The following is a 23,423-nucleotide window of genomic DNA, read 5'->3' as shown; positions in this document are numbered from 1 at the left end:
AATACATATAATAAGAGATATGTGTAGAACAGGGGTGCGCAACCAGTGGCCCGGGGGCCACATGGGGCCCGCGGAGCCCTCTGATGTGGCCCTCGACCTCCTGCTCTAAGATGGCAGAATGGCATGCCCAGATCACGGGTTGCCAACAAGCCATCCCAGAGCAGCAGTTTTGTGAATGAAGCCACTGATAGTGGAAGCAGGTGGCTGCGGAGCAAAGCCACATAAGCCAATGCTTCATGTATGGTGCCCGCTCCTGTCACAGGCGGAGTGATACCAAATGCACTCCACCTGGGAAAGCAACAGCCAGCGATACCAGAATGGAAGACAGTTATTAAAGGTAAGTTTACTACAAATTTCACAGTATATATATGGATATATCTGTTTTGCAGTGGTTACTGGGCTGCTTTCAAACTGATCCGCAGGTGCAATGCAGCTGCGGGTTACCTGCATTGAGCCACAGACTTCTGTTATTACCTGCGGGTTTGTTGCACCTTCACATAGTGTACCACACCTGCAGAATATAATAGAAGTTTATGGCAAAGTGCAGCTAACCCGCAGAAAATCCACAGGTTCACTCCGCTGCACCCACACTTTGGGTAAGTCGCAGCGCATTAGTGTGAAAGCAGCCTTAGGCCCCTTTCACATGATTGGTCCGACCCAATCGGACTTACTATTTACCTCTATGGAGCAGCAGATGTAAATGGACTTGTGTCTGTTTACACCCGCCTACCTAAAAAAGAGCAGAAAGGGATCTGCCTCTTCCGTCTGGGCAAATCAGATTGGATCAGAGGGCCCATAGAGTAGAGTGGGCTGTATCTGTGGACACGGACCTGTCATCCTCTCGCTCTGCTCATTGTGGCCCGCGACCAGTTACCAATTCACTTAAGTGGCCCTCGCTCTTCAAAAGGTTGGGCACCCCTGGTGTAGAAAGTCCTAGCAGAGATGAACCACCACCGGGAGAAAAGGTTCCTAATCACCTTCAGATAATAAATAAATCAAAACCTGATTCAAAAATAATACTCTCCAGAGTATGGATCCCCACTCCGATACGGTTATGGATTCCCGTGGTTTAAATGGTCTGTTTCTCTCCCAACTGATAACTTCTAAAAAGTTGCTCTCAGAAATAAAAACACATCATTGTGCAAGATTGCTGTGTAATTCATAAACCCCCAATTAGCTGTTAAATCACATTTGGTTAGGTTAAAAAAATGCTCTTGGAACGATCAGTGGTGCACGCAGCTTTCCTCCTCACTAAATGTCTGGTGTAGTAAAACACCAAAGGTGACGTCACTGGCTCCTCACGATACATTGCGTCACAGGTCATGTGACTTTCTCAAGGGAAAAGCTTGGGGTGTCTAAGTTCCAAAATGGGGTCATTTGGGGGGGGGGGGGGTTGTACTGTCTGGGCATTTCATGGCTTTGAAAACTGTGATAGGTAGTGAGGAGTGAAATAAAGAATTTACGCCCTTAGAAAGCCTGAAGACGGTGCTTGGTTTTTGGGGTCCTGTACGCTGCTAGACTGCCAAAAAGTCCCAAACATGTAGTATCCCTGTACTCAGGAGTAGCAGCGGAATGTATTTGAGGTGTAATTTCACATATGCCCATGGCATGTTTGAGCAATATATCATTTAGTGACAACTTTGTGAAAAAAATATATACCGGTATTGTAATATTCCTGAAACTTGTGACAAAATATAAAATATTCCATGGACTCAACATGCCTCTCAGCAAATGGCTTGGGATGTCTACTTTTCAAAAATGGGTCATGGGGGGAGGGGGGTTGTGCTATCTTGGCATTTCATGGCCTCTGAAACTGTGATAGGTAGTGAGGAGTGAAATAAAAAATGTACACCCTTAGAAAGCCTGAAGGCGGTACTTACTTTTCGTGGTCCTGTACGTGGCTAGACTGCCAAAAAGTCCCACACATGTGGTATCCCCATACTCAGTAGAAGCAGCAGAATGTATTTTGGGGGTGTAATTTCACATATAACCATGGCATGTGTGAGGAATATATAATTTCAGTGACAACTTTGTGTAATAAATTTTTTTTTTTTCAATTTTCAATCATTTATGGCAAAAAAAATTGAATATTCAATGTGCTCAACAAGCCTCTCAGAAAATTCCTTGGGGTATCTACTTTCTAAAATGGGGTCATTTTGGGGGGTGGGGGTTGCACTGCCCTGCCGTTTTAGCACCTCAAGAGATGAGCTAGGCAGTCACAAACTAACTATAAGCTGCGTAAATTCCACAAAATGTATCCTAGTTTGTATACGCTATAACTTTTGCACAAATCAATAAATATACACTTATTGAATTTTTTTTTACTCGAGACACGTGGCTGAATGCTTTTTGGCCTAAATGTATGACTAAAATTGAGTTTATTGTATTTTTTTTATAACAAAAGGTAGAAAATATCTTATTTTGTTAACATTTTTAGTCTTTTTTCATTTGTATCGCAAAAAATAAAAACCTTAGAGGTGATCAAATTCCACCAAAAGCCAGTTCTATTTGTGGGAAAAAAAGAACGTTTGGGTATAGCATTGCATGACCGCGCAATTACCAGTTAAAACAGTGCAGTGCCAAATTGTAAAAAGTGCTCTGGTCAGGAAGGGCGTTAAACCTTAAGTGGAAGTGGTTAAGGGTTAAAGACCTAAGAAAGGGTTTGCCATTATCCAGAAAAGCATCATCTATGCTCCCCTCTGATCTAGATTCAGTTTGCGACTAAGGCCTGACTCCACGGCTGAGCTTCAACTCATATTTTCCTGTCCAGTAAGTGCTGTTATTGGCTACTGAGGAGGACAGTGGATTAGGGGTTTAGCCATGAATTCAGATGGCAGTGACAAACTGAAATTAAATCAGAAAGGGTGCACAGAGGATGATTTTTTAGCTAATAAATGGAAATGACAGGTGTCTTGTGGTGTCTTCTCATAGAACACAAGAAAGTGGTTTATGGTATGGCAGGTGGTGTGTTAAGGAGCTCCAGGTGGCACTTCTATCTGACACTTCTGGGAGTGTTGGATATCATGCTCTTGCTAGGTACCGAGGTTCCTTCTGCCAACCCCTATGACACTACTGTATTCTGCAGTAGGGATGAGCTTTGTGTTCGAGTCGAACATACGTTCGACTCGAACATCGGCTGTTCGTCCATTCTGCGAAGTCCGAACATTTTGGTCCGTTCGCGCCAAATTCGTGTGGCGCTCAAGGCCCACAATGCACTGCGATGGCGCAGTGCAATGCTGGCTCATGATTGACCAAGCAAGCACTGTGACCCCGCATGCTTGGCCAATCGCAGCGCCAGCAGCGAGGAGAGCCATGATTGGCCACAGGCAGGATGCCTGTGGCCAATCATAGCTCAGGCTGTGTAGTGCACGCCCCACACTATATAAGGCCGCCAGCGCGGCGGCCTTGTGTAGTGTGTTGGCGTCTGAAGCAGTGGGTGTTCTGTGTACCTTCAACACAGTACACACCGATCGTTTTCGGCCGATTTTCGATCTTGCTGTTGTGTAGTGGTTATTGTCTGCGTGCCCTGACCGCAGTATACACCGCTATATTCACCTCACCTATATAGCTAGTGATCTATCTTTTATAATAGAGCTTGCAGTCAGTAGTGTTAGGAGATAGTGCGTGCTGTCTGCGTGCTCTGTACCCAGTACATACCGCTATATCCACCTACATAGCTGTTCTCTATTTGAGCCCACTTGCCATCTGCAGGAGTTATTGGAAGTTGTGTGTGCCTCCAGCACAGCACAGTATACATCTGTATATACCCCTTTATCTCTGGTGTTCTATAATAAAGGCATCTGCAGGAGTTAGTGGGTGTTGTGTGCCTCTAGCACAATATACACTACCCAACTGCTTTTTTACCCAACTCCCTTCAGGCCATTACCATGTCTGGAAGGCCAGCAAGGAGAGGCAGACAGGCGCGAGCCGATAAAAGAGGGCAAGCAGGCTCTGTGTCTAGAGACAACAGTGCTGGTCGTGGACGCGGTGCATTGTCATCAGCACGTGGCCATGGGACACGCTTGTCCTTCTTTTCGGCAGCTGGACATGTTGAACCGCAACATGCCAACGACTTGGTAGAGTGGATGACCAAGCCCTCTTCATCCTCCTCATCCTCTCTCACCCAGTCTCAGGGTACTAGCAAAGCAGCTGCCAACGCATCGTCTTCCCTCCTCTCAATGTCATCATCAGTGACTCCTTCCCTAGACCCACCACGTCCTCCTGAGGAGTCTCCTGAACTCTTTGAGCACAGTGTTGGGTACATGCTCCAGGAGGATGCCCAGTGTTTTGTGGGCTCTGATGATGACACTCAGCTAGAGGAAGGCAGTAGCGTGAGCGCAGAGAGAGGGGATGCTCAAGAAGGACAGCAATCTGGCAGTCATGTTCCACAAGCTGCAGCATACTGCCAGGTTTGCTACAGCGATGAAGAGGGAGGGGATGATGAGGGCACTGACTCCACGTGGGTGCCTGGAAGGAGAGAGGAGGAGGAGGAGGAGGAGGCACATGTCCAACGAGGCAGGATGCCCTCCGGGGGCCAGCTTAGGGGCAGCACACCGACTGAATCACACCGCAGAGCTCCGCCTGTGCAGAGCGCTGCCTCTGCGCATTATTCTAAAAGTTCTTTGGTGTGGGCCTTTTTTGAGACGAGTGCATCAGATCACACCGCTGCTATTTGCAACATATGTCTCAAGCGTATCTCACGTGGCCAAAACATCAGCCGCTTGGGCACCACATGCTTGACCAGACATATGTTGACCTGCCATGCAGCTCGTTGGCAAGCGTACCTCAAAGACCCAGACCAAAGAACAAAGCGGACCTCTCCTTGCTCCTCATCAGCTGGCATCTCCAACCCCACTAGACCTTCAGTCCTCTCTGAAACCTGCTCTGAGAGGAATGAAGGTGTAGAATTAGGTGTGTCACAGCCAAGTGCTTCCGGGAACTCTGCTAGCGGTACACCCACGTCCGATTATAGCAGGCAAATGTCCCTGCCCCAGCTGCTGGACCGGCGAAAGAAGTTCACTCCCAGCCATCCACATGCCCAGCGGTTGAATGCTAGCTTGGCTAAATTGCTAGCACTTCAACTGCTGCCTTTTCAGTTGGTAGACTCGGCCCCCTTCCGTGAGTTTGTACAATGTGCGGTTCCTCAGTGGCAGGTCCCCAAACGCCACTTTTTCTCACGGAAGGCGATTCCGGCTCTCTACCGGCATGTGGAAGGCAATGTCCTTGCCTCGCTGGACAGGCCGGTCAGCGGTAAGGTGCATATTACCGCTGACTCATGGTCCAGCAGGCATGGACAGGGACGTTACCTGTCTTTCACGGCCCATTGGGTCACTCTTCTGGCAGCTGGGAAGGATGCAGGACAAGGTGCAGTAGTGTTGGAGGTTGTTCCGCCACCACGCCTCCAAAATGCTACTATTGGTTGTGACACACCTCTCTCCTCCACCTCCTCCTCTTCTTCTTCCTCCATGGCCTCTTCCAGTGCTCTGTCCTCAGAACCAGCGGTGCTCCGTAGGCGTTCCAGGGGCTACGCAAGTACGCAGGCAAAACGATGCCATGCCGTGCTTGCGCTGGTTTGTTTGGGGGACAGGAGCCACACTGGGGCGGATGTTTTGTCAGCTCTGCAGGGGCAGGCCGAGAGGTGGTTGACGCCACGCCAGCTTAAGCCAGGAATGGTGGTTTGCGACAATGGCACCAACCTCCTCTCCGCCCTCCGACAGGGACAACTGACCCATGTGCCCTGTGTAGCTCACGTCCTTAACCTGGTGGTGCAGCGGTTCTTGGGCAGGTACCCCGGCTTACAGGATGTCCTGAAGCAGGCCAGGAAAGTCTGTGTGCATTTCCGCCGATCATTTAATGCCTGTGCTCGGCTGGCTGAGCTCCAAAAGGAGTTGAACCTGCCCAAGAACCGCCTTATATGTGACATGCCCACCAGATGGAACTCAACATTGGCCATGCTGCAGCGGCTGCACACGCAGCAGAGGGCCATCAATGAGTACCTGTGCGACTACGGCACCAGGACAGGGTCAGGGGAGCTTGGTTTTTATTCACCACGCCAGTGGGGCATGATCAGGGATGCATGCACTGTCCTGTCACCGTTTGAGGAGGCCACAAGGATGGTGAGCAGTGACAGTGCATGCATCAGTGACACTGTACCCTTTTGTCCACCTCTTGGAGCATACGCTGCGGGGAATAATGGACAGGGCACTTGAGGCAGAACAGAGGCAGGAAGAGGAAGACTTCCTTGCCTCTCAAGGCCCCCTTTATCCAGACAGTGTTCCTGCTGTGCCACCCATCACACAGGAAGAGGATGAGGAGGAGGAAGAGGAGGAGGAGGATGATTGTGTCAGCATGGAGGTGGAGGCTGGCACTCAGCATCAGCATCAGCAGCAGCAGCAGCAGCAGCAGTCTTGTAGGGATGATTTACAGTCCCAAGAAACACGTGGACTTGTACGTGGCTGGGAGGAGGTAGCTGCGGATCATGTTGTCCTTAGTGACCCAGAGGACTCCGGACCGAATGCCTCAGCTAACCTACGCTGCATGGCCTCCCTGATCCTGCAAAGCCTGCGGAAGGATCCTCGTATTCTTCGGATCAAGGAGAGGGACCATTACTGGCTGGCCACTCTCCTTGATCCACGGTACAAGGGTAAGGTTGCCGACCTTATCTTGCCATCGCAGAGGGAGCAGAGGATGAGACATCTCCGGGAGGCCTTGCAGAAAGGTCTGTGCAACACGTTCCCAGAGACTGGGAGGTTACAAACTCCTGGTCCTGGACAACGTGTTGCTGAGGCATCGGTCAGAAGGAGCGGTGGAGAAGGTGGCCGTCTGACTGATGCTTTCAGACAATTTTTTAGTCCGCAGCCCCAAGGTATGATCGGTTCCAGCACCCATCGCCAGCGTCTGATTTACATGGTGCAGGAATACCTAGGGGCAAGGTCAGACTTGGACACCTTTCCCACCGAAAATCCTCTGGCTTACTGGGTCTTGAGGATGGATCACTGGCCAGAGCTTGCACAGTATGCAATTGAGCTACTGGCCTGTCCTGCATCCAGCGTTCTTTCGGAATGCACCTTCAGTGCTGCTGGTGGCTTTGTTACCGATCACAGGGTGCGCCTGTCCACCGAATCAGTTGATCGACTGACCTTCATCAAGATGAATCAGTCTTGGATCACCCACAGCTACCAAGCACCTGAAGCTGATGTAACAGAATAATTTTTTTTGAAATATCATATCCCTTCAAGACTGCCTATGCTGATGCTGAGTGACTGTCCTGTTATGTTGATTGTCTATCCTCTTCCTCCTCCGCTGATGTTGGAAGAACATTTCTGGTTCTGGTTGATGCCATCAGCCCAATTTTTCTGCCCCTGTTTAACAGGGGCGTTTAAGTACAATTTTTGATGCAATGCTTTGCAGCAGGGCTAATTCCTGCAATCAAACAAGAGTATATGGGAGAGGTTGCAGTGTGGTGGCACCAGCACCAGTGCCTAAGATCCAATTTTTCTGCCCCTGTTTAACAGGGGCGTTTAATTACAATTTTTGATGCAATGCTTTGCCGCAGGGCTAATTCCTGCAATAAAACTAGAGTATATGGCAGAGGTTGCAGTGTGGTGGCACCAGCACCAGTGCCTAAGGCCCAATTTTTCTGCCCCTGTTTAACAGGGGCGTTTAATTACAATTTTTGATGCAATGCTTTGCAGCAGGGCTAATTCCTGCAATAAAACTAGAGTATATGGCAGAGGTTGCAGTGTGGTGGCACCAGCACCAGTGCCTAAGGCCCAATTTTTCTGCCCCTGTTTAACAGGGGCGTTTAAGTACAATTTTTGATGCAATGCTTTGCAGCAGGGCTAATTCCTGCAATAAAACTAGAGTATATGGGAGAGGTTGCAGTGTGGTGGCACCAGCAGCAGTGCCTAAGGCCAAATTTTTCTGCCCCTGTTTAACAGGGACATGTAATTACAATTCTTGATATAATATTTCACAGGAGGGCCCCTTCCTGTGCCCACCCAGGGTAACGGTGAGGACTTATAGTGTTGTGGCACCAGCACCACAACCACCAAAGGTCAATTTTCCTACCACTGTTCAACAATGGCATGTAATTACAATTCTTGATATAATCGTTCACAGCAGGGCGCTCCAGCGCCCACCAAGAGTCACTTTGAGGGCTTACAATGTTGTGGCAAAACCAACACCTTGTTCCGCCATTTCTGCAGAGCATATAGGGCAGGCCCCTACTTTCAAACATCCAATTTACAAACATCTCCTACTTGCAAACGCAAGGAGACAACAGCAAGTGAGATGAAAAAAGATGGACGACAAAACAAATTATACAGGGGTGATAACCCTTCCCTATGTTTTCCAAAAAGCTTAAAAATTGTTTTTTTGACTGGAGCTACACTTTAAAAATGTACCAGTTGAAAATTACAAACAGATTCAACTTAACACAACAAACCTACACAGTCCCTGTCTTGTTTGCACCGCCTGTATACAGCTGTTCTGAGTATATAGGGCCTGGGGGCCACACGCATTTCCTTTTTTTAATATGGGTACAGGGTTCCCCTTAATATGCGTACAAGACCCAAATAGGCTGGTAATGGGCAGGGAAGGCTACCCATGCCATTTTTCTCAATGATTTTCAACCATATTGCAGGAACCAGATATAACATTAAAACCGCAAGCAGTTTTAAATGGTGTTATTTCAGTTTAATGTCATTTTGTGCAGGGACTGTTCTAAACACGGGAAACACGTGGCACTTCACAGGCATACTACAGACACCCCCCAGGCACCATATTTAAAGGAATATTTCACTTTTTTTTTCACTTTAATCGTCATTAAAATCAGTGCTCCCGCCAAAACTGCCATTTTTAAAAACATTTTAGGCATTGACCCATGTCCCCTGGGGCAGGAGCCAGGTCCCCAAACCCTTTTTAGGACAGTATCTTGCATATTAGCCGTTAAAATTAGCACTTTTCATTTCGAACGGTCGAGTCCCATAGACTTCAATGGGGTTCTAAAGTTCGTTCGAATTTGGGGTCCGTTCGAAAGTTCTGGTGCGAACCGAACCGGGGGGTGTTCGGCTCATCCCTATTCTGCAGTAAGGTAGGAGTCAAAGGGAAAAAACATTGTGTTCATCAGAGAAAACAAAGTCCAACACATACCTGTAGGTGTTTGATAGCAGCAGCACCTCGATATCTTTAAAATAACACAGTTTTAACAAACTCCTTGCTGGAGAAGTTAGTATAAATCACTTTTTACAAGAGCCTGCTTTTTTGTAGCTTTTCACCGGGGGACAGGGTTGCTTTAGTGGGGCTCATAGTTTTACTACTTTATTTAACAAAGAATTTTATAGTGGAATGTCTAGGTAGTAATCAGCTTACCCCTTGCCCATCAGATATCTGGAAATGTTGTTTTGTTGCCAGCAGGATGTCCTCCAATTCCTTAGCAGACAGGTAATGGCAGTCTTCATCTTTGTGTAGGTTAAGTAGATTGTTGCGGTAAAATAGGTAGTCTATGTTGATGACATCAGCTTGAGAAGAGCAGAAGTCTCCTTTATTCAATATATAATACAGGAGAATCACTGATATTTTCTGCATGGTGTCCTCATTGAGCTTATCCCCGGGTTCCTTTCCAACCATTGAAAGAATTGTTTCTGCTTGAAGGCACTAAAATCAAGGCAAAACACCGTCATTGAAAATTATTTGCCAACTCCTTAGAAAACGAATATTATTGGTTTTAAAGCAGGAGGTCCACTCTATTTACATGCCCCATCCCAAATACAAATAGGCAATTAATGTCACCATGCCTGCCAAGAAAGCTGAGCACTGTAAGGCCGCGTACACACGCGGGGACTGTTCGCCCAACTTTGTCCGCCAAACAGTTTCAGCGGACAGTCCGCTCAAAATTAGCATGGACGGACTTGCCCACACACGACGAACGAACAGTCCGCTGAAACCGTGCGCGATGACGTGAACGGCACGTACGACGGGACGAAAAATACGACGTCCTATACACTGCAATGCAAACTTCGGCGTGTAAATCCTTTCTGAGCATGCGCGGAACTTAGTTTGACGAACAAGCCTACACACGAGGGGACTGTTCGCTGAAACAGAGTTTCAGCGGACAGTTTTTCGGAATTTCCGAAAAACTTTGTTCAGCAGACTGTCCGCTGAAACTGTCCGCTGAAAGCCCACACACGAGCGGACTGTCCGCCGAAACACTGTTCAGCGGACAAAGTTGAGCGAACAGTCCCCGCGTGTGTACGCGGCCTAAGGCTTCATGCACACACTACCTACTTTGACCGCCGGCCACGGTGTGATTTTGCTGCTGTTTGCGTTTTCCAGGGGGCAAGTAGTTGAAGCTACCCTAACTGCAGCAGCTCCTAAACTTTGTTAAAAGCCTATTTGTACATAAGCTTTTATGGAGTTGAGTTTAGGAGCTTTGGCAAAAAAACATCAAAAGCTCCCAAACTCAATTTTTAGGAGCCGCAGTGTACATGAAGCCTTAATCACATGAGAGTGCACTGTTGTAATCAGCTAAACCACATTCTTGCAGGATTTTGAGCATCCAGGTCTCCTGGAGGACAGCAGTGAGGCCTGAAGATGTCACCCATTCTAATAGAGAGTAATGGCGCATACGGTCGGACTTTCCGGCAGAAAAAGTCAGATGGAATCTTTTCATATATTCGGATCGTGTGTATGCCTCATCTGACTTTTTTTTACGAAAATTCTGACGGACCTAGAAATAGAACATGTTTTAAATCTTTCTGACGGATCAATTCCTAACGATAAAACCGTTCGTTTGTATGCTGTTCCAATGGACCAAAAACGATGCAAGGGCAGCTATTGGCTACTGGCTATTGAACTTCCTTTTTCTAGTCCCGTTGTATATGTTTTACGTCACCACGTTCTAAGCGATCGGACTTTGGTGTGATCGTGTGTAGGCAAGTCCATTTCAGCGGAACTCTGTCTCAAAAACCGTCAGAGTTTATTCTGACGGAAAAACCAGTCGTGTGTACGCGGCATAACAGTTTTTTTGGTAGGCAAGACCGTTTCAGCGGAACTCCATCGGAAAAAACGGCAGAGTTTATTCAGATGGAAAAACCGGCCGTGTGTACGCTCCATGAGAGTGAAATCCTACAGTGCATGGGAATGGGGAGAGAAGTGTAAACCTATATTTTAACCTTCTGGGTGATGAAGAATAAGAGATAGAGGAAAGGAGGAGAAGCCAGCTTGGGAATGGAGGTGGTGGTGACTGGTAGCGGAGGTTCTGTTGGAGGGGTGGATTGATGGCTGTATGGTCTACCCTTCTAAGCAGCAGATGCCCTAAGTTAGGGCCCATGGCATAGTAGGATCTTCCTATGGACTGGGTAAACAAGGACCATGAGTTTGCTAGGTCTCATGAAGTATAAAGCAGCTTCCCTATATGCCTTGGGGTGTAAGAGTAAAGTGTATCGTGTGTAAGAACTGGTTGGGGAAAATCAGGGTTCAATGCTATTTCCCTCAAAATGACTCTGTAGTCAGTGTGGGAAAAGTGTCACTGGAAGGTGAAAAGATGTTATCCTTCTAGCTTGGCGCCCAGTGTAGTACTTTGGCCTCCAGCCAGGAAGGTGCTAATTCACACAAGAGAGTAAATCCATCATGCTAACACTTAAGAAAGAATTATTTAAAGCCAGCAGCATGCAGTTCCCAATGCATGCCACCTTGTTCTCTTTCATTGACAAAGACTATTTCACTGACTTCACTGTATGTAGCGTGATCTGTGAATGGGGGAGACAATCCTGTGACTGATCAAACTCTCCCGTATTCACAGATAGTGTTACAGGCAGCGTAATCAAATAAATAACTTTTACAACCCCTGTCAATTTTTCTTTGCCATTTCTGTCTCATTGGGGTGATTTTTCTTAACTTCCTGTTTCATAGCCAAAACAGGAAGTCACCAGGGTCACCAAAGCTAGTGTCCCCAATAAAATAGTTTCCCTCTATTCCAGTTCTTATGACATCCCAAAATTTGGAGTGAATGGGTCACAGACAGCAATAAAAACCTGATAGTTGTTATAATTGCTCTCCACTGTATCCAAAACGAAAAAAGTTTTGCCTTTAGTTATACTAATACTAGTGGTATTAAACCCAAAAGCAAACGTTTACTATATTGCAGCTTACCATTTCATAGATGTGATAGCTGCATTACTTTCTATTTAGGCTTTCTCTTTTCATATGGTGATTTGGCCGGTAAGGCTGTTGTTTTGCAAAAGAACAAGCTCTCCAGCAGGATTTTTCAGGTCACACTGGGGCGTTTTTCAGGCGCTACAGCGCTGAAAATAGCACCTGTATTGCGCCTGAAAAAATCTGGCCCCTTTCACTCCAGTGTGAAAGCCGGAGGGCTAGCAGGATGGTGAAAAAAGTCCTGCTAGCCGCATCTTTGGAGAGGTGAAGGAGCAGTGTATTCACCGCTCCTAAACCACTCCTACCCATTGAAATCAATGGGGCAGCGCGGCTATACTGCCGGCAAAAGCGGCGCTTTGCCGGCGGTTTTAACCCTTTTTCGGCCGCTAGCGGGGGTTAAAACCACCCCAATAGCGGCCGCATACTGCCGCTAAAAATAGCGCTGCTTTACCGCCGATGCCGCTCCCGCCCCAGTGTGAAAGAGGCCTTACAGAGATAAGACAAAAAATTTAACACGGGCAGGGGTGCTTACAATGATCAGATTTTATTTATTTATGTAAAACCTTTATCCCAAAAGGAAAAAAAAACGCTGAAACTGCTTATAAAGTATGAGCTGGAGTTTAGCTTAAGTTTGTCAGTGTTTTTTAATCTGCTAGTTCATCTAACACTTCCCCTCTCCCCCCAGACTGACAACGCTGCTGTCTAAAGGTGCCCCCTGTGCTCCTCCTTCCAGAGTGGGGGCACTATAATACAGGAGGTGTGCTACTGGCCAGATCACCAGGTGAAAACAGATGACAAAAAGCCTAAGCCCTTGTACACACGGTCGGAGAATCCGTCGGAATGTGTCCTATCGGACCGTGTCGTCGGATAATCCGACTGTGTGTGGTATGCATCGGACTGATTCCGTCCGAATCTCCGTCGGACCCAATTTTCCAACATGTTGGAAATATTTCCCGAATAAATGGTTCGATCGGACATACTCCGATCATATGTAGAGAATTTTGATCGGACCAAGTGCCACGCATGCTCAGATCAAATTCCTACATCAAAGCTATTGGCTACTAGCCTGAATGTAGTCCCATCGTAACGAAATTACGTCATCACGTTCTGAAAGATCGGATTTTTCGCCAACTTTGTGCGACCGTGTGTATGCAACAGTTTCGGACAAGATCCGACGGACAAAATCCGACGGGCAAAATCCGACGGATTTGGTTGTGGAAATCTCTGACCGTGTGTACAGGGGCTAAGAAGAAAACAAATGCAGCTGCCACATCTAATGATTGGTAAACTGCAATATAATACATTTTAGGTTTTGAGATTAATACCGCTTTAACCCTATATCTCTATAAACAAAATACAAAAAAATGTGATGCAATAGTGATACAAGGTGACTGCATTATAAGAGCTGCACCTTGAAGACTAATATTTATATGGTTTGATGTGAAAGAGAACATGCAGGGTGATCTCCAATTACTTCTATTGCAGAGGGTGTCATGTACATATACAACATTTTAGCACATCACAGTATAGCTCCTTGCTAAATCATATTCAAGTACAGAGAATATGAAGCTGTTTAACCACTTCAGCCCCGGAAGGTTTTACGCCCTTAATGCCCAGAGCATTTTTTGCAATACAGCACTGCGTCGCTTTAACTGACAAATGCGCAGTCATGCATTGGCCCACCCTTTGCAGCTATAACAGCTTAAATTCTTCTGGGAAGGCTGTCCACAAGGTTTAGGAGCGTGTCTATGGGAATGTTTGACCATTCTTCCAGAAGCGCATTCATAAGGTCAGGCACTGATGTGGATGAGAAGGTTTGGCTCACAGTCTCTCACAGTCTCCGCTCTAATTCATCCCAAAGGTGTTCTGTTGGGTTGAGGTCAGGACTCTGTGCAGACCAGTCAAGTTCCTCCACCCCAAATTCACTGATCATCCATATCATTATGGACCTTTATGGACCTCACAAATGTGCTTCTGGAAGAATGGTCAAACATTCCCATAGACACACTCCTAAACCTTGTGGACAGCCTTCCCAGAAGAGTTGAAGCTGTTATAGCTGCAAAGGGTGGGCCAACTCAATATTGAACCCTACGGACTAAGACTGCGATGCCATTAAAGTTCATGTGTGTGTAAAGGCAGGCGTCCCAATAAAATTGGTGACATAGTCCATCGGTTCTCAACCTCAGTATTCAAGTACCCCCAACAGGCCATGTTTTGGGAATTTCTCTAAAGCCCCCATACACACTATCAGATTTTCTGCTGATTTTTGTCTTCAGATTTTCCAAAAACATGTAGTGAAGGGCCTGCCTGATTGCATACACATTGAAACTCCTAAGGTTTGACCTCATATTATATGGTTTTGGTAAATCTGAAGGAAAAAATGATCAGAAAATCTGATAGTGTGTATGGGGCTTTAGATAAAATAGCTGTCCAAAATACCAAGCCATTAAAGCACCCGTGCAAGATAAATGAAAACCTGCAAACATGGCCTGTTGGGGGTACTTGAGGACTGAGGTTGAGAACCACTGATATAGTGTGTACATAAAATATCTCACAAAAATGAGTACACCCCGCCTCACGTTTTTGTAAATATTTTATTATATCTTTTTATGTGACAACACTGAAGAAATGACATTTTGCTACAATGTAAAGTAGTGAGTGTACAGCTTGTATAACAGTGTAAATCCCTTCAAAATAACCTAACACACAGCCATTAATGTCTTAACCGCAACAAAAATGAGTACACCGCTAAGTGAAAATGTCCAAATTGGGCCCAATTAGCCATTTCCCCTCCCCGGTGTCATGTGACTTGTTAGTGTTACAAGGTCTCAGGTATGAATGGGGAGCAGGTGTGTTAAATTTGGTGTTATCGCTCTCACTCTCTCATACTGGTCACTAGAAGTTCAACATGGCACCTCATTGCAAAGAAGGATCTGAAAAAAAGAATTGTTGGTCTACATAAAGATGGCCTGAGCTGCAGCATGGTGGCCAAGACCATACAGTGGTTTAACAGTACCGGTTCCACTCAGAACAGGCCTTGCCATGGTTGACCAAAGAAGTTGAGTGCACGTGCTCAGCGTCATATCCAGAGGTTGTCTTTGGGAAATAGACGTATAAATGCTGCCAGCATTGCTGCAGAGGTTGAAGGGGTGGGGGGGGGGGGGTCAGCCTGTCAGTGCTCAGACCATATGCTGCACACTGCATCAAATGAATCTGCATGGCTGTCATCCCAGAAGGAAGCCTCTTCTAAAGATGATGCACTAGAAAGCCCACAAACTGTTTGCTGAAGACAAGCAGACTAAGGACATGGATTACTGGAACCATGTCCTGTGGTCTGATGAGACCAAGATAAACTTATTTGGTTCAGATGGTGTGAAGTGTGTGTGGCTGCAACCAGGTGAGGAGTACAAAGACAAGTGTGTCTTGCCTACAGTCAAGCATGGTGGTTGGAGTGTCATGGTCTGGGGCTGCATGAGTGCTGCTGGCACTGGGGAGCTACAGTTCATTGAGGGAACCATGAATGCCAACATGTACTGTGACATACTGAAGCAGAGCATGATCCCCTCCCTTCGAAGACTGGGCTAAAGGGCAGTATTCCAACATGATAATGACCCCAAACACACCTCCAAGACAACCACTGCCTTTCTAAAGAATCTGAGGGTAAAAGTTATGGACTGGCCAAGCATGGCTCCAGACCTAAACCCTATTGAGCATCTGTGGGGCATCCTCAAACGGAAGGCGGAGGAGCACAAGGTCTCTAACATCCACCAGCTCTGTGATGTCATCATGGAGGAGTGGAAGAGGACTCCAGTGGCAACCTGTGAAGCTCTGGTGACCTCCATGCCCAAGAGAGTTAAGGCAGTGCTGGAAAATAAAGGTGGCCACACAAAATATTGACACTTTGAGCCCAATTTGGACATTTTCACTTAGGGGTGTACTCACTTTTGTTGCCAGCGGTGTAGACATTGATGGCTGTGTGTTGAGTTATTTTGAGAGGACAGCAAATTTACACTGCTATACAAGCTGTACACTCAATACTTTACATTGTACCAAAGTGTCATTTCTTCAGTGTTGTAACATGAAAAGATATAATAAAATATTTACAAAAATGTGAGGGGTGTACTCATTTTTGTGAGATATTTTATGTTATGTACTTTTGTGAGATACTGTATATATATATATAGTATTTTATACTGTATATTGTGTATCTTTTTGTGCCATATCTAAAGTTTTTAATAGTTTAATAGAGTTACAACTGACCTTAATAATAGATAAGAAACTGTTTACTAAACCACTGTAAGTATAACTACTCCAATTGAACACATCATTTATTTGGATAATTTTAAATGCTTTTGCTTCAAAAGCACTTGCTCTATTTTTGTAGATTGTCTAGAAATATTTTAACCTCCTTTTCAACTTGGTGCCTATTTAGTTTTTTCAAAAACCAGGCCAACACTAAGCTTTCCTGCAGATAAAACATTCGAAGCACGTACCCTGACACAATTAGTTGTGGTGCAGCATGGAGAATCTCATTGGAATACCAATCCTGTGTGCTGCCAAATGCACTTATTCAAACTAAAGTTTGAACACTTTTCCTTGTTAGGGTGTATTTTTTTGCACATTGGGCAACATTTATTTAACACATTTATCAATTTAAGCATATGAAAGATGCATAGTATCAAAACATTATAAGCCAATTAAAAAATAATAATTATAAATGATGCTCATTAAATGTTTAATATATCTTCTAGAATGTAAAAAATTACATTTCACAGCTAAAATTCAGTTTTAACTAGTACATTTTTTTTAAATGTTGTAAATGTTTATGATAAAAATAAATATACTAATACTGATAATTATAGTAATAAATATATAGTAAATATATAATACTAATATTATAGCAATAAATATATAGTAAATATATAATACTAATATTATAGTAATAAACAAATATATGATATAAGAGAGCAAGAAAAAAAAAAACTTGATCATTTGATTAAAATGTTAAAAAACAAAACACAGCAAAAAGAAAAAAGTAACCCCAAAATTAAACTATAAAAAAAAATGAAGAGCCCAGAATAAAAATAAATAAATCCCTAGACAAAAAATATTCTATACCAACATTAAAACCAACATAGTAATTCTCTAAAAAAATTAATTTCAAATAAACACTAAAGATAAAAATACCGGACGCTGTTAAATACATTATAAATATATTCTCAATACAAATAAAAATAACTTACATTTAAATATTATAAAAAAAATATATTATAATGATAATTTAATTGTTAAATCCACTTACTGACCCGATTACAAGTTTGTTGTCTGCCATTTAAAATTCCGGGACATTCAACCTTTTCCAACAACAACGTTAAAGCTTCTCTCGAGCTATTCCTGCGAAGTTCAGTTTCATTCCCAGGCAGAAAACTATGAAGAGTTTGTAGCAGTCTATGGCTTTGGGTCTGGTTGGTTTCCTCATGGCGGGATTCAGCATTCTCTTTCATGAAGATTACACCAAAGGCTGAGAAAAAAGCTATTATCCAAAAAGGATGCTTCTTCCAATTCCACATCACGCTTTCTCTTTTGCAGTACCAAAAATAAACATCCGCAAAGTGTAGATGATCACAGGCTGGCTAGAGCGGAACGAGGAGTTTACAGGTTAATACAAAACTGAAAAAGCCTGCTAAGTAGAACGACTGCAATGTGTTTTGAAGGAATTTATTAATTGGTTCACTAAGCTGATTTGCAGTGACAAGCTGCTTCTACACAACAGGGGTCTGTGCACAGTTTTCGTGAAGCAGCCAGGCTCAACACCATCAGGGCCACATGAATTGCTGCTGGTGTTTTTTTTTTTTTTTTTTTTTAGTGGTTAAAAAAAAAAACTTTACTGCTATGAAGGAAACATAATTGTATCTATAATAGAAGAGATGTCCCTTAACCACTTCAGCCCTGGAAGGATTTACCCCCTTAATGACCAGGCCGTTTTTTGCATTACGACACTGCGTCGATTTACCTGACAATTGCGCCATCATGCAACGTTGTACCCAAACAAAATTGATGTCCTCTTTTTCTCACAAATAGAGCTTTCTTTTGGTGGTATTTGATACCCTCTGCGGTTTTTATTTTTTGCGCTATCAACAAAAAAAGACTAAAGCCACGTACACACGGGCGGACTGTATGGCCAACTTAGTCCGTCAGACAATCCGATGGACAGTCCGTCCTACTTTCGAATGAACGGACTTGACCACACACGATGAACAAACAGTCCGTTGAAAGCTTGCGCGATGACATGTACAGCACGTACGACGGGACTAGAAATAGGATGTCCAATACACAGCAATGCAACCTTCCGCCGTGTAAATCCTTTCTGAGCATTCGCCATACTTAGTCCGTCCAACTAGCCTACTCACGAGCGGATTGTCCGCTGAAACCAAAGTCTGACGGACAATATTACAGAAATTCCGAAAAATACTTAGTCCGCCAGACTGCACGCTGAAAAAGTCAGCTGAAGCCCACACACGAGCGGACTGTCCGCTGAAATGTGTTTCGGCGGACTAAGTTGGCCATACAGTCCGCCCGTGTGTACGCGGCTTGACAGTTTTGAAAAAAAACAACATTTTTTACTTTCTGCTACAATTCATATAAAAGCATATATTTATTTGGTTTGCGCAAAAGTTATAGCGTCTACAAACTATGGGGTAGATTTATGGTCTTTTATTTATTTTTATTGTTTTTACTGGTGATGGCAGTGATCTGCAATTTTTAGCGGGACTGCAACATTGCGGTAAACAAATCTGACCCCAAGTGACACTTTTTGGGGACCAGTGACATTATTACAGTGATGAATGCTAAAAAAAAAAAATGCACTGATCAATGTATAAATGACACTGGCAGGGAAGGGATAACACTAGGGGGCGATCAAGGGGTTAACTGTGTTCTCTGGGTGTGTTCTAACTGTGTGGGGGATGGGCTCACCGGGACAACACAAAGATCACTAGGAACAGCAAATCTCAGTATTGTCCCCATTCTGCCTCCTTTGTACCGCAATCGCGGGTGGCTGGCAGACATTGAGTCCACCAGACCCGCGGGTGCGCGAGTGCCCATTGTATCTCTTGCACGGACCGACGTAAAGGTATGCCCCCCAGAAACATAATTTCCTGCTTGCGAGATTGGCTCACTGATTTTCCCAGAAGTCTGCCTAAGATACAAGTCCAATTTCAGCCATCTCATGAAAAAAAATGTAATTTTGCTGAGATAGGTGTTCCAATAGGAACACATCTAAATGGATACAGGCACAGCAGCTTTCCTCATTAGTGCCCTACAGGTGCACAGCTGATTGATAATTAAGAAGCCACTCCCGTTAGTCTCACTTAGCACATGGGCACAGAGGAACAAGCAGTGATTTCTTTAGAATAACAAAATGTGGGAATCTGCAACAAAGTTTATTAAATGTATTGCAATGTACACAGATCACCCAGAGGGGAATGTTTTTTTCTCAACAAAAGTGGAGTTACACTTTAAGCTGATCACATTTGTATATTTATATACTTGTAGAAATTTTAATTTTTTTGCCCCGATTGTACATTGTAGATCCACAATTGACTAGATAAACATAACAATTTCTATTAGCTAATAGCTAGTAGTAATTACTCACGTTCAACTGGTCCTGTTCCGTAATGAAGACATTTTTCAGCCTGTTCGATCTTCTTTTTAACATATTCCCAGTATTTATAGCCACACAGGTAAGGCTAGCCATATATTATACATGTAGTACCCTTCAATAGGTAGGTGCTAGAGGTTAAGTGTTTTGTGGTGCAGGAAAATTTAAGCAGGCCCAGCTGAAAGCTAGGCCTGTTTGTTTTTGGTTTGTGTGGGCTGGGAGTGGCCCAGAGTAGCAGCTATGACTCACAGGCAGCATCAATTTGCTGTTACCTCCCTCTTTCTTCTAGAGCACGGGTTTCAAACTCAAATTCATTGGGGGCCGCATCAGCAATATGGTTGTCCTCAAGCGGCCAGTTGTATATCTAAGATTATGTATCTACTCTTCATCATATTGAATAATTGCCTCTGCATTTAATTATAACTAGTTTTTAATTTAAGTAATAATTAGTTCAGAGCTCAGGGTGGGATGTGTACCGAGAGCAGGTTTCAGGAGCTGCGCTACGTGCAGAATGCAGAGTTCAAGAGTGTGCTACGTAGAGAGCGCAGGGTTCAGGAGTTGAGCTGTGGACAGAGTGCAGGGTTCAGGGTTGAGCTGTGGACAAAGTGCAGGGTTCAGAGTTGAGCTGTGGACAGAGTGCAGGGTTCAGGGTTGAGCTGTGGACAAAGTGCAGGGTTCAGGGTTGAGCTGTGGACAAAGTGCAGGGTTCAGGGTTGAGCTGTGGACAAAGTGCAGGGTTCAGAGTTGAGCTGTGGACAGAGTGCAGGGTTCAGGGTTGTGCTGTGGACAAAGTGCAGGGTTCAGAGTTGAGCTGTGGACAGAGTGCAGGGTTCAGGGTTGTGCTGTGGACAGAGTGCAGTGTTTAGGGGTGTGCTACAGAGTGCAGGGATCAGGGGTGCGTTACTCACAGAGTGAAGAGTTCAGGAGTTGCGCTAAGTACAGAGTGCAGGGGTCAGACGTGCCTTGTGTACAGAGTGCAGAATCTATGGGTGAGCTACATTCAGGGTTTAGGGGGGTTCAGCTCACCCCACCAACTAACGCCCCTCCACTACCAGATCCCCCCTGCCCCACAACTACTGTCCTGCCACTCAACACTGACCGACCCCCCCACAGACAAATTACCACCCCCAACTAATGCCCAGCCCCACTCATTAGCAGACCATCCACCTAACTACTGCCCCCCCCCCACTATCAGACCACCACCCCCTGTGAAATCCCAGGGGATAAGCACTCAACTTTTGGAATTCAAGTGGTTCATCCAGCCTGTGTGTCCTCCATTCCATTCCAGCCTGTGCCTGCATGCCCAACCACTTGGCATGTAAGGAGTTCATTTTGTAAACCTGTTCGGCTGCAGCATCTCTGTGCTCGGCGTGTATAGCCTGAAACCGGCATATGCGCAGTAACAGGAGCCAAGCCGAGACCATAGCTGAGACCATAGCTGTCACTGTAAACACAGAAGTTCCTGTGTTTACAAGTGACAGGAGGAAGAGCGGGTGAGAGCTGGAGGTGGTGGTCGACAGGCCACATGACAAGGCTCAGATTCAGCCCATGGGCCTTGTGTTTGGCATCTGTGTTCTAGAGGATTCTAGAAGAGGAGGAGGGGAAGAGAGGTGGAGCTGTCTGGGCTGTGTCAGGGAGCGCTGACCAATCCCCAACTAGGATTGGCAGGGGGCAGGCCTTCTTTAAATACCCAGGGTCAGCCCAACTGGGAGGGGAGTCATCGGGTGGAAGAACTAGGCTGCCAGGGCCTTTGAGGGAGCTCCCCAGTCTGGAGGGGGTGATCTTGGGCCTGGGACTCGGGTGCAGGATGGAGCCCTTTCAAGAATTCATGAAGGAGCTGAACAGGAGGCACAGGAGGAGTCAGAGAGGACAGCAGGAGCTAGTACTGCCGGACAAGTCTTCAGGAGGGAACCGCCGGTTGCAGCCAGGAGGGCTGGTGAGTAACATGCACAGTCAGGAGGGCAATTCCTAAGGCCTGGCTGAGCCAGTGTCAGGCCTAACCATGTGCTAGCTGCTCCTAGAGAGAGAGAGAGCAATAATCTGCAAGCAAGAGTTGTGCAGGAGGAGTCTTGAGAAGTGTACAAAGAGTGTACAAAGCTGTCCCTAGCAATGTTGCTATTATTCTACTGCGAATCCCATATTTCCCATACACCATCCACGTTAAATTCCCTCAATAAAACAGTCAAACAAAGCTCATTGTCTTGGAGTGTCTGGGAAGTGAATGCCGGACTGGGCAGGATGACAGGTGGGCCACATCACTTAGCAGCCCCTACGGGGGTGCCGCTACATACAATTTTCTTGTTTAATTTTCCTTTTAGACTTACCAAAACCATATATATGAGGTCAAACCTAAACACTTTCAATTTGTATGCAATCAAGCAGGCCCTTGCACCACATAGTTGAAGGTAAACCTAAAGGAAATTGAATAAGACAATTGTATAATGTATGGTAAGCTTAACTCAGTCATCTTAACCTCCCTGGCGGTACGATTATTTCAGATTTTAGGTGCTAAAAGCGGTACAATTATTTTGCATGAAAATTTGGCGTTTTATATTGTAGGCCTGCAATTCTTAGCAATAACTCACTTAAATCTGTCCAAAGCAGAGTCTAGCAGACATCCCGGGTATGATAAAGTTTGAAAAATGAAATCATAAATTATAATATAATAAATAATTATAAATAATCATACCAAATAATAATATAACAATAATAAAAATTATTCAATAATGTAATCAAATCAAAAACACTGAAATTTGCTCAGTTGCAGAATTGTCACTGTCATTACTTTTCAATATTTGATGACGGATCTCCCCACAAATCGCTATTGCTCAATTCTACGAGTGATTCTAATTTATTATCGCTGTTTTCTAGCTGGTCTAAAATCATTTTTGATGTAAAGGGACAGTTTTGGTTGTTATGGACAATCTCCAGTTTCCAGGCATAAAGAACAGTTTTTATTATATAAAACTGCATGCAGGACACTGGGCAGAAAACTAGGGACAAAGGGGATGTGAAATACCGACAGGTGCGGTAAGCTTGGGAAACACCAGGAAGCGGTGGGAGGGGCATCTCTCTTGCAGCCCCAAAAAGTGATCTTGCGGTGAGCCCCGGCACTGAGACCACTTTTATCTAAAAGCTGGCCGCCTGCTGCAAATAAGGATACAAGGGTTATGGCAGCTAGCTTCTGCCATAACCCTGGTATTTAATGTCAAAGTAATGATGTACATTTACATTTAGGCGGTCAGCAAGTGGCTAATATCTCTACCATGGCGATTTGACAATTCATATATTCATCTATGTGAATCGAAGGCTTTACACCTTTTACAGACTTCCTGGCACCGTGTGATGGAATAAGATAAGGTAGCTGAGATAGCTGAGTGAATATAAATTTGGGGGTATGTTCCTGACACTCATAGAGCTAAATAAGTGGCTTGGATAAGCTGTGAAACATCTTCAATGTCATAGAACAAATCCAGTGAAATGTGACTAACTATTACTAGCTATACCAGCCTTTTTCAACCAAGGTGCCATGAAACCCTAGGGTTCCTCCTGAGATTGCATGGGGGTTCCAATTAAAAATGTGTGCCTTCCATAGCGGGATATTCTT

The 23,423-nt window shown here is 45.0% G+C and overlaps 1 protein-coding gene across 2 annotated transcripts in view; it reads right to left on the bottom strand.

The window, feature by feature from the left end:
* Window positions 1-17,930, bottom strand: part of SLC39A12 (solute carrier family 39 member 12) — a 91,315-nt gene extending 73,385 nt beyond the window's left edge. Inside the window, exons 1-2 of one of the 2 annotated variants that reach the window (XM_077490912.1) lie at window positions 17,463-17,930; window positions 9,373-9,657 (exon numbers count right to left, since the gene is read on the bottom strand). In XM_077490912.1, the coding sequence (XP_077347038.1) occupies window positions 9,373-9,657; window positions 17,463-17,726 (549 nt within the window). In that variant the 5' untranslated portion in view covers window positions 17,727-17,930. The remainder of the gene's footprint in view (window positions 1-9,372; window positions 9,658-17,462) is intronic. The other variant, XM_077490911.1, reaches the window with a different exon arrangement.
* Between the last annotated feature and the right edge of the window lie 5,493 nt (window positions 17,931-23,423).

Source organism: Lithobates pipiens, unplaced genomic scaffold (assembly GCF_037356315.1).
Source record: "Lithobates pipiens isolate NorthernLeopardFrog02 unplaced genomic scaffold, aLitPip1_a1.2 Scaffold_19, whole genome shotgun sequence".
NCBI lineage: Eukaryota > Metazoa > Chordata > Amphibia > Anura > Ranidae > Lithobates > Lithobates pipiens.
Note: the sequence above shows the minus strand (reverse complement) of the source record. Positions and strands in the feature narration are given on the sequence as shown.